The sequence below is a fragment of the Fukomys damarensis genome, unplaced genomic scaffold, assembly GCF_012274545.1.
Source record: "Fukomys damarensis isolate Sample0158 unplaced genomic scaffold, DMR_v1.0_HiC HiC_scaffold_38, whole genome shotgun sequence".
Lineage (NCBI taxonomy): Eukaryota > Metazoa > Chordata > Mammalia > Rodentia > Bathyergidae > Fukomys > Fukomys damarensis.
The window spans coordinates 50,509,327-50,521,382 of record NW_022900950.1 but is presented as its reverse complement, the minus strand read 5'-3'; the positions used below and the strand labels follow the sequence as shown (position 1 = coordinate 50,521,382).

Here is a 12,056-nt window from a genome sequence, read left to right as displayed (position 1 = left end):
GTAGCATTTGCTATACATAGAAAATAAAACAGAAATGTTATGAGCTCATCTTATTTGCCACTTTGAAGACTTCACTAAGATACTGCTCAAAATGGTGGCTGTGGGCCACGTATAACTACTTCAATGTCAAACAAAAGTCTCAGTTCCTGTCACATTGGCTACATGTCAAGTGTTAATAACAGCCATATGAGGCTACTGACTACTGTTCTGGGAAGTGCACTTCAAAGGCATTTCCATCATTGTAGAACATTTTGTTGAATAGCACTGTTTCAGACCTTCTCTCTAGCAAACCCCCCCAACTCCCACCATCCCTTCCCAATGCTGAGCAATACTAATAGTTCAGTCTGCACTTTTCCCTAGTTCACACCTTTGCACATTCTAATCTTTCTGCCTGAAATCCTCTTTCCTGCTAGCTGCATTTAAAGTCTCAACTTATTCACAAGACCACTACATTCTAAAATTGTACCTTGGGCCAGGGATTTAGCTCAGTGGTTCCACCACCTGCTTCGCAAGCACAAGTTCCCAAGTTCAATCCCTGGTACCAAAACACCTTATCCCCAATGTCCACTCCACTATTTCCCATCACAGCCCTGTTTCTTCCTTTCATTACAATCACTGCAATTTAAAATTATCTCAATCACCTATTTTCCACCTTTGCCTATTCAAAATTATGAAGCCCATAAAAATGCATACCAAGACAACATAGTTGAAAATCTGAACGGAAATAGCTCAATACAGTTAAGAAATTATTTCTTCAGACCCATGTAGAAAATTATTCAATCCCTTTAGTTGAGCCTGGTGGTACACATGTATGTTAGCTACTCAGGAGGCTGAGGTGGGAGAATCCCAAGTTTGAGCCCAGCATGGGCAATTTAGTGAGATTCTATCTCAAAATAAATGAGGATATACCTGGGGATATAACTCAGTGTTCTTGGGCTCAATCCCCAGGACCACAAACAAACAAACAAGCTTGTTTCATGTTTTAAACCAGATTCCCACAGAACATGTCACTGCACTCAATATACAAATGGAAAGAGCAAATAAACTAATGAATAAAAGTTTATTGTGTAGTTTAGGGATTTTTAAAAAAGAAATAAGGTAAGTTCAGGTTCAAATTAAAATATTTAAAAAGACAGCTATAGAATTTTACCCACAGCTCTGAAAGTCCCCTTCACAACCGCCCCCACTCTCCGCCCTAGGCCTTGCACATGCTTGTGAGGAAGGTATGCTCCTCTGAATTACATCCCCAGCCCCATATACCATTTGGATAGCAAGCTGAGGTTCAGCTGATAGCTTTTCCTTTTCGGGTTTAAAAAAAAAAAATTGCAAACAAGTGACCGTACAACTTAATCTTTACTAAAGAATGAGATATTCTATTGATGTCACACATGTTCAAGTTGGTAAGAATAAATCACAGAATCTTAATGTCATGGAGTAAAATGGGGAAGATGTCCTGTATTCACTGGTCAGAAGAGAGAAGTGGCAGGTCAGATTTTTCAGCTTATTAAGTTACTACTTAAACATACTTACAAGTTTTAATGAAGTAAAGTTAGCTATTGTCAGTACAATTCTTTGAGATAGCTGCCAAAAATTAAAAAGATCAAACAGCTGACTCAATTATTTAATTTTTTAGTTTCCAACGTGTGCAATTATTTTGATGAACACACTGTTAAAATCACTGTTTCCGTATGGATGATCCAAAATATAAATCAGTGGTTCCATTCCATAAAAAATATTGATAAGCTGGAAGAGCGGTGATGACGTTTTATAAAATCTTTTAACAAAAGGTACAGAACAGACTAAACTATTAAATCTAGATGGTTTCACATTATTTTGCATGAGTATTAAGTACAGTACAAAAATTAATGTAAAATCTTAAGTTAGTCAAAACTACTGTCTCTAGAGATCAATGTTCTTCACTCTTTTAGTACAGTGACAAATCTTTTTCTGCTTTTGTCTCATAATGTTTGTCAAACTGAACTTTGGAAAATATGCACTGCTGACAGAAGATAGTACCCAAAGTATCACGCTGAATTCCAGTCTTAGGACACACACAGTTCCTGTTGCATAGTGGACTGTGACATTTTATTATCTTCAGTCTTTTCATGTCCTGGGGCATGGCAAGTAGTCTTTCGCTTAAATAACCGAAGACTCAATCGTAATAATTCATTGTCTACCATCGGAGCATTTGTGTAAGCTTGTTTTACAGTACCCTATTTGAAGAAAACAAAAACAAAAGATGTACATAACTAGATGACAAAAGGAAAAAACGGGAAATTAACCTTATCAGCAATACCAAAGTTGTAAGAGTACTTGGCTTTGAATGGATATTAAATTTGCTTTGCTGGATTTAAAAGCAAAATTATAAAATATGTTCAGACTCAGTAACCCTACTTTTAAAAGACAAAACTTTGGAATGCATCTTGACCTCTTGCTTTATTTTTATTAGTACATGTTTGCAGTACATAATTGTTACATTCATCACAGGAAGTTAGTACACGTATATAACACACCTTTAATTCCTTTTATATCCTCTTCTCCACCATCTAACTCTTGCTTAAAGTAGGAATCCTCTCAAAAGTTCTCAAGAAGTAATGAATAGTTTTACTTACCATTTCCAAAGACAAAATAAACATGAAATATATTTATACATCCTATTGATGAATGGCATCATTTCTTCCATGTGATGAAATAAAATCTCTACCAGAGTTACAACCTAACTTAATCTTATTTTTACTTAACAAAGCTTAAATTCTTAGAAGATAAGACATGACTTCCTTCTTCTAATTTTCTTTTGTAAGCCAAACATTCTACATTTCATATTGGTTTGTAATGTTCATAAAATTTGGGCTCTAAAATGGAATAAATTCTCTAGAAGACAGTAGGTCATGTAATATACCACATACTAAAATGTACTTATATCTATTAGTGTAACTAAAGCTACATTAGCATTTCTGGAAAGTTATGTTCCTTGCACCTATGGACAAAGAAATCAGAGTAAGATTTGAATTCTTCCAACCTTTTGCTATTTCTCTTCTTTTCCAGGATTTTCAAATACAAATGACAGTGGTTCCTAAATCACATCTGTGTATTTGTTAAAAAATATTTTATGTCGAGATCCAGTTTGTCCAACACCATTTATTAAAGAGGCTATCATTCTTCCAGTGGGGATGGTCAGCTCCTTTGTCAAAGATGGTAGCTGAGTACATCTGGAGTTGTTTTTGTGTTTAGCTGAGTACATCTGGAGTTGTTTTTGTGTCTTCCAGTCTGTTCCACTGATCCTCAGGTCTGTATCTTTGCCAGTACCATGCTATCTCTATCACAGAGGCTTTGTAGTATAGTTTCAATTTGGGAATTATTATACCTGCTGCCATGTGTCTGTTGCCTAGGATGGCTTTTGTTATTCTAGGTCTCTTATGGTTCCAAATGAATTTTTGGATTCTTCTTTCTAGTTCTGTGAAGTATTGTGTTGGGATTTCAATTGGTATTGCATTGAATTGTATAGCAGTTTTGGTAGTATGGCCATTTTCACTATGTTGATTCTTCCTACCCAGTAGCAGGGGATATCTTTCCATTTTCTTATATCCTCTTCGATCTCTTTTTTCAGAGTGCTGTAGTTTTCAGTGTAGAGGTCTTTTGCTTCTTTTGTTGGACTGATTCCTGGATACTTCATTTTTTTGGATGCTATTGTAAAAGGAATTGTTTCCCTAATTTCTCTCTCAGTGAGTCTGTTATTCATGCACAAGAAGGCTAATGATTTTTGGGTATTGACCTTGTATCCAGCTAGTCTGCTAAAAGTGTCAATTAAGTCTAGAAGTCTTTGGTAGAGTTTTTTGGGTCTTCAATGTAGAGTATCATATCATCAGAAAATAATGACAGTTTAACTTCTTCCCTTCCTATTTTTATTGCTTTAATTTCTTTCTCTTGTCTAAGATTAAAGCTAGAATAAAACTAGACCCTTATCTTTCAACATGCACTAAATTAAAATCAAAGTGGATTAAAGATCTAAATATTAAAACAGAAACACTAAACTTGCTGGAAAATAAATTAGGCAGAACTCTTGAAGACATTGGCATAGGAAAAGATTTTATGAATAAGTCCTCAGTAGCAGAGGAACTGGCAGAAAGAATCAACAACTGGGATCTCATCTTATTGAAAAGCTTCTGCACTGCAAAAGAAACCATCAAGAGAACTAAGAGACAACCTACAATGTGGGAAAAAAATTTTACCAGCTGCTCCTCAGACAAAGGACTATTATCTAGAATATATGAAGAACTCAAAACAATCAGCCCCACCAAATATAAAAACCCAATTCAAAAATGGGCATCTGAAATGAACAGACATTTCTCAGACAAAGAAGTAAAAGCAGCAAGTAAATATATGAAAAAATGTTCCGTATCACTGGTCATTTGAGAGATGCAGATGAAAACAACACTGAAGATTCCACCTCACCCCACAAAGAATGGCTACTATCAAGAAATCAACCAATAACAAATGTTGGCGGGGTTGTGGGGAGAAAGGAACCTTTCTCCATTGTTGGTGGGAGTGCAGACTGGTGCAACAAAGCAGCAAGTAAATATATGAAAAAATGTTCCGTATCACTGGTCATTTGAGAGATGCAGATGAAAACAACACTGAAGATTCCACCTCACCCCACAAAGAATGGCTACTATCAAGAAATCAACCAATAACAAATGTTGGCGGGGTTGTGGGGAGAAAGGAACCTTTCTCCATTGTTGGTGGGAGTGCAGACTGGTGCAACCACTATGGAAATCAATATGGAGATACCTCAAAAAGCTAGGTCTAGAGGTTCCATTTGACCCAGCCATCCTTCTGCTGGGTATCTTTCCAAAAGATTTAAAAGAATCATACCACAGTGATATATGCGCACCAATGTTCATAGCGGCACAGTTTGTAATAGCTGAAACCTGGAAACAGCCCATCTGCCCATCTGTTGGAAACTGGATAAAGATGTTGTTTTTCTATAAAATGGAATACTACTCAGCCATAAAGAATGAGAAATTAGTCATTCATAGGAAAATGGACACATATTGAGGATACACTCAAGTGAAATAAATAAGTCACACATGTGTAAATACCGAATAGTTTCTCTGGTGTGAAAAACTATAATAGTACACAAGATCCCTAATGGGATGGGTAAGAGTGTGAAGTGGGAAGAAAAGGGGTAAAGGTGTAGGGAAAGGGGGAATGGTAGGGGCAAGGAAACAAGGGAAAAGAGAAAATATGAGAAAATGAAAAAAAATGGAAATAAATAGTTTGTTAATGGGTAGGGGAGGAGGGGGTGGAAGGAGGGCAGGGACAAGGGGAAAAAATGAAAACCAAGACCTGTCATGTGAAGGTACAGAATCCCAGTATTGAATGTAACTGTACTGTAGATCTAGATTATACCAATAAACTCAATAAAAAAGAAAAAAATATTTTATGTCATTGTAATACAGGAAAATTAGTTTTTTTAATGCATGTAGCTATGAGGTTTAACTCAAATTCATATAACCTTGACCACAATCAAGATACACCAGTCTCATTACATCTGAAAAAAATCCCTTTAGTGACTCTTTGTATTCACATTCTCTTCCCAAATTTAACCTCTAGCAATCACTGATATATCTTCCACCATAACATCGCCTTTTCCAGAATGCCATGTAAATACAAAACATAACTTTTGAGATTAGTTCTTTTCTTCAGCATAATCCCTTTGAGATTCATCCATATGGTTAACAGTATAAACATGTTTTTATATGAAAACAGATGTTTCCTTTTTAGGTTAAATACCAGTAATGAAACTGCTGGATCACACAGCAAATGTATATTTAATTTTATAAAAAATAACCAAAGTTTTCCCAAGTGGCTCTACCATTTTGTATTCAGTAATACAGTGCAACCTCATAGTAACACTATACAATCTCACCAACACTTGATATTGTTGAGATTTGTTGGCTGGATGGTAGTTTCCGACTGAAAAAGGTAGTCAACATGTTCTAGTATAGAGGTACATACATGACTGTTCCATCTTCCTGCAGTAAGCCATAAGAATTCCAGCCCTTGTGAATGTGTTAATGGTATTTCAATGCAGTTTTAATTTACATTTCCTAATGACTAATGATGTTAAACATGGTCTTAATGGCTATTCATATATGCTGTTTTATGTTCAACCTCTGGTTGGATTTTTGTTGGAATTCTGTTAAATCTGCAAGTCAATCTGAGAGAGAACCACAATCCTAACTATACTAAGTCTCACCATCTATGAAAAAGGTATGTCTCTCCTTTTACTTAGGTCTTTATTTTTTTCATCAGAATCTTATAGTTTTTGGCACACAGACCCTGCACATGTTTTGTTAGATTCATACCTAAGTACACAAAGTGTGATGAAAAACTATGGCGAATGTCAAACTGTTTTGAATCCACTCAGGACAATAAGGCAACCATTAAACTGCAACTAAAACCATGCAAGAGAGGACACAGAAAGTGGCAAGAATGACAGAAAATATTGAAGTGTGGGGGAAATATTCTGAAGGGGATTAAGGCAACATGTCCTTCACTATAATAAATTAAACATTCACTGTATTTTTTGGTCACATTGATTCATTTCTTGGGAGCCACTATAAAAGAAATTAATTCTTTAACACTTTGGTGTCTAGTTACTCATTGATAGTATTGTCAAAGTACTATTGTTTTTTATATGCTGACTTTGTATCTCGTGACCCTGCAAACTTATTTATTGGTTCTAGGAATTTTTTTGGTAAGTTCTCCTTGAATCTCTTATAAGAGTCAAAGGTCCTGAATAATGGTTTTCATGAGAAATTTAAATGTAAGCTTTTTGAAATTTTTCTTTAGTTGTGCCTCTTTACATGCTAGGTTATCCTACTGTCTATGAATAAAATATCTTTACTTCTGCCTTTCCTAATCTGTATGCACTTTCAAGCCATTATCATTAGCTATGAAGTTACAATTTTTTTTGTAGATATTCTTTATAAAGTAAAAATTTTTCTAATTACAATTTGCTGAGTATTTTTATTATAAAGGAATGCTAAGTTTTAGCAAATAATTTTTCTGCATTGATTGTGTATGATCATACATTTTCCTTATTAATATGGTGGATTATATTGAATAATTTTAATTTTAGAATACAGTCTTTCATTCACAGGACAAACCATACTTGGTTATGGTGATATACTAGAACCGATTTCCTAATATTTTTAAGAATTTTTATGTTTATCTTTATGAAAGATATCATCTGCAGTTGTCTTGTGATTATCTTTCAATGCTGTATTCATAAAATGAGTTGGCAAGTGTTACTGTCTCTTCAATTTTCTGGAAGAAACTGTTTAGAATTAGTGTACTTTTTTTTTTAAATGTTTGGCAGAGCCAATGGAACCATCTAGGATTGGACTGGAGGTGTTTTTTTTTTTTTTTTTTTTTTTTTAAAGGCTTTTAACTACAAATTTAATTGAAAAGAACAACAGACAAAGGACAATTCAAGAATCTATTATTTGTTAAGTTTTGGTAGTATGTGGCTTTAGAACTCATTCCATTTCTTACAGATTGTCAAACTTATAAAACATAAATTGATTCACAGTATTCCCTTACTATCCTTTTAATATCTATAAGATTTATAGTGCTATCCCTACTTTCATTCACGATATGGATCATTTGTGTTTTCTTTTTTGCTAGAAGATTACCAATTTTATTCATTTCTTCAAAGAACCAGCTTTTGGTTTCACCAAATTTCTTTATTATTTTTTTAATCCTCAATTTCATCAATTTCTAATTTGTATTATTTTCTTACTGTTTGCTGTAGTTTCTGCAAACTTTTCTTTTATTATAATATGAAAATGAGATTTAAACCCATTTTTTATATCCTTATTTCTTCAAAGATGTATTATAATTTATATACTTTAAAACAATCATTCTCCTACATAGAGGCAGATGCCACTCTATTGGTCAATAGCATTCTACTTTTATTCATCTGATAGTGCTTACCACTAATCCAATGAATGACCTTATTTTACACATTCCTTTTATACTTACACAAAATTTAAAGGTTTTTGTTTTTCTTAGATTTTTCATAAGGTTAGTATCTGAAATAATTTTTCTTTAATTATGTCCCTCTCCCTACTTTGGCTTTTGTGTTAATATTATTTACTTATTTACTCATTTATATTGTTGTTTGATACAGGGCTTTGTTAATAGTTCAGGCTGACCTTGAATTCTGGGCAATCTTCCTGCCTCAGCCTCCAAAACGCTGGGATTACAGCCACACACCACTGTGCCTGGCTTGTGCTGGTATTCCGAACACTGAGTAATCTAAAAACTTCTAACATTTTCTTTAGGTAGATCATTTAAGACATTTATAATAAGCCATTAAAATTTTCATCATGTTTCACATGCTGTAATTACCTGTGCTCATACTGACAGACTGTTTCTGAACAATGGTTCTCCATAAGAAATTTGCAGAGGTGTTTCTGGTAGTCACAATTTTTTTTTTTTTTTTTTTTTTTTTTTTGGTACCAGGGATCAAACTGGGAACCTTGAGCTTGCAAGGCAGCTGGCAGAACCACTGAGCTAAATCCCCAGCCCTAGTAGTCACAATTTTTGAGAGGCAATATCAATAGAGGAACCAACAAATGTAGTAAATAATGTATCTATTTCTTTAAAGGATTCTAAAGAGGTTATAAGCCATACAATTATTTTTAACTGGCATTTCTTATCTGAACGAACCAGACAGAAAATAAAGTGAATGATTATTTTTCAATTCATTGCCAAGGTTGGTGGTAAATGGTATCATTCTAGATACTTATGGAAACAGTGATTCATTACACACATGCTTAGGAAATGGGAGGCTCAATTCTCTCAGAGAAATGTTCCATTGAGAAAGGCTACAAGTTGAAATAGGCACCTTGGCAAAAGAATAAGACTTAAATACATACTGAAATAAGAATGGCACTGGAAGAATGACTGCAGCAACTCTGTCAGAGCTAATTTTTCGCAGGCATTTAAGTAGGGAAGACATGGTGATTACACAGTCAGAAAGTGAGTTTTTAAAAGTCTGCTATTCATCTGTTTCCATTTTAATCTCTGGAGATGAAATCTTCATTTTTTTATGAATTTACCACCCTCCAAACCTGGGTTCTTTCTTTAATTCGATATCCTTTTGGTTAGCAATGTTATATATCCAAAGATAATCCTAGATTTCCTCAAATGGTGCTGTAAGAAGTTAGTATGTTGGGCTGGGGATTTAGCTTAGTGGTGCCATTGCATGCCTCGTAAGCTCAAGGTTTGATTCCCCGGTACACCCCCCCGCAAAAAAAGTTAGTACGTTAATATTTTTCTAACTTTTTAGAATCAACTTTGTCATATGACCCATGCTGACTACCACCTCCATATGAAAAGTACAGTTATACACTAAGATGTTTTCAAATTCTTACTGGATCTCTTCCAAATCAAATCTAATTGTTATTAATTTTACTTTTTAACTTTATTCTTCTCAGGTAAATGCTTATACAGTATGTAATCACTTACATTTATTTTCCTCTCTTCCAACTTGGTACAGCCTCGGAAACACTATCCCTATCAATACCATTTACCTGTGATTTTTTTGCTGTTGATCTTTGAAAAAATTTTCAACATGTTTGATTACATAAAGAAACTTCACAAATGTAAAATACCTCACAAAAAGAATATATTTTTCTTATACATGAAGTTTTCAATTAACAAATAATTGTTATTCAGGGCAATTTTGTTGTTCAAAATAATCACTGATCAATATAATTATATTAAAATGAAAAGTATTAGAAATTTTAATAGGATTCTTCCTTTACATGTGTAAGACTAGGAGTCCAAACTCACAAGAACAGGTAAAATGAGAATTCACCTTAAACCAATCAAATGAAAAACATACTGTTTTTTTCCTAAGCAAACTGCAGTACCTTCTCATTTTTAACAAGCTGTTTTCGGATTGCAGAATCCCGTCTGAAGCATAATGCTTTACAACATGGTCCCAGATTACTAAGAAGATTTGCTCTTTCTTCTTTTCGTAGTAATGCAGCCATATTGAGGGCTCCCAAATCATGTTCAAAAAGACCGTCAGCATCTTTTAATAAAAATAAACATGTATTACATTTTCCTAAGATAGAAAAAGCTCCTTGAGCCTACGATTTATCACAATTTAACAGAACTGGTGAAAATGATTTCATACAAAGGGCAATATTCTCTCTAAAGGACTTTCAACATGTAGTTATGTTGCTAATTTTAAACACACTGATTACTGACTATGAGAAGTTCAAGTAAAGAATTACTGAAATTAAATTTAGCATGTAAGTATACAACACAAGAAACGTTTAAATAAACAATAACTCAAAATTAGTTCCCAAACACTGAAGTCTATCAGAATCATCTAAAGAGCTTTTTAAAATTTAGCAGCCTTTTAGAATCAGAATCTTAATAACTGGGCCAGGATATTATGAAGAAAAAAAAAAAGCAGTTCCTCAGATGATTGATTAATGTCTGAGTGAACCAATGATAACAAAAACAGGAACTATTATTCCACTACATACAGAAACAGAAGAAATCTGCATTGAAGCCATGGCCTTCCAGGGAAACTGCTGGTTAGGACAGATTCTTTTTATTGGCATCCTTTCTGTTTTCACAATAGTACCATACAAAACATCTCCTTTTCCATACATAAAAAATTAGAGAAACTGTTAACTTCCTCAGAGAGTATAACATGACTAAACTTCCAGTCTGTTTATGGTTGTGAACTGCCCAGCATTGTATTATTCAAAAGGTACTAAATGCATAGTTACAAGAAAAACAAAGGGTACAAAATAACTGGGAAAGTTTGCTCAAGAGAAAATAAATGTATTGCAATTAGTTAACCTAGATAAAAGCAATTTCAACAAACATGTAAGTTTTCTGTGGTAAGCCTAGGTGTTTTTTTTTTAAATTATATACAGAGTAAATGTATGCTGTCTTTAGTGTTGGGCTGCCAGAATAGACCAAATGCAATAATACACAGATCAGTGATCAATTATTTCACAAGCATTTACTGAATATATACTACATGTTAGGCACTGCTGTGGCCAATGGCATAATTAGTGACAATAGATAATTAGACACTGAATATGGTAGTAAACAAAGTCCAATTTCATATGAAATATATATTCAGAGGCATTTATCAGTTCTCTAACACAATCAACATTTTTTGGTAAAAAAACTGTTCTGACTGTTAAGCAATAATCAAATCTTCCTTTTATAAACAGCTCATAGTTTTACCTACTCTTCACTTTTATGTTTTACCTAAGTCACCACTAAGGGTCAAATTTTATTTCACAGTAAAATCAAAGTGGATTTTAACATAAAATGACATTAGCAAAATTCACAGAAGAAAACAGCTTTATGGGGAGATAAGATCTTAAGAGTTTTATTCTTGCTTTATAAATGAAATTGAGGGCCACAGGAGTTACTTGATTAAGACCAGAGATCCAACTAGACTAGAAAAAGTGGGGGGCACGAATCCAAGTCTTGATCACTTTTCAGGTGAATAAATGTATAATTAAAATTTTTCATGCACACACACTGCTTATTGGGTCAGAGCAAAATAAAAAAATTTTACTGTTTATGCTAAAAGGAGAAAAAAAGGGCACTGATTAGAAAACTTGTGAAATAATGTTTTCCAGTTTTATATTAGTCAGATATATATTAGTCTTATGTTAATTCTTTTAACTAAATAATTTTATTCTCAGGGACATGATTACTGCTTTTACCTTTACCTCCTTTTCCTTTTTGTCATCTATTCCACCTCTCCTCACTAATTATTAATAAGCTATAAAACAAATTATGACAGACACCAAATTAAGTGAAAGAGCAAAACATTTCAGAAACAATAAATGAAGGGACTATAGAATAGAGTTGTTTCAATAGGGAGAGAACTCAATGTGATACAGTATTTTCAGACAAAATAGCAGCAGTTCATAATGCCCTACACCCCAGGCACTGTAGGGCACATTTGCTCTTGCAGCACATAGCTGAGGTGCAAT

General features: G+C 33.8%; 1 protein-coding gene across 2 annotated transcripts in view; it reads right to left on the bottom strand.

Annotated features, from left to right (window-relative positions):
- Positions 1–1,071: 1,071 nt before the first annotated feature.
- The window catches only part of Zc3h13 (zinc finger CCCH-type containing 13), a 76,864-nt gene continuing 65,879 nt past the window's right edge, over positions 1,072–12,056 (bottom strand). For both annotated transcript variants that reach the window (XM_010637035.3, XM_019209411.2), the window contains exons 18-19: positions 9,948–10,111; positions 1,072–2,213 (exon numbers count right to left, since the gene is read on the bottom strand). In XM_010637035.3, coding sequence (XP_010635337.1) covers positions 2,043–2,213; positions 9,948–10,111 — 335 coding nt within the window. In that variant the 3' untranslated portion in view covers positions 1,072–2,042. The remainder of the gene's footprint in view (positions 2,214–9,947; positions 10,112–12,056) is intronic.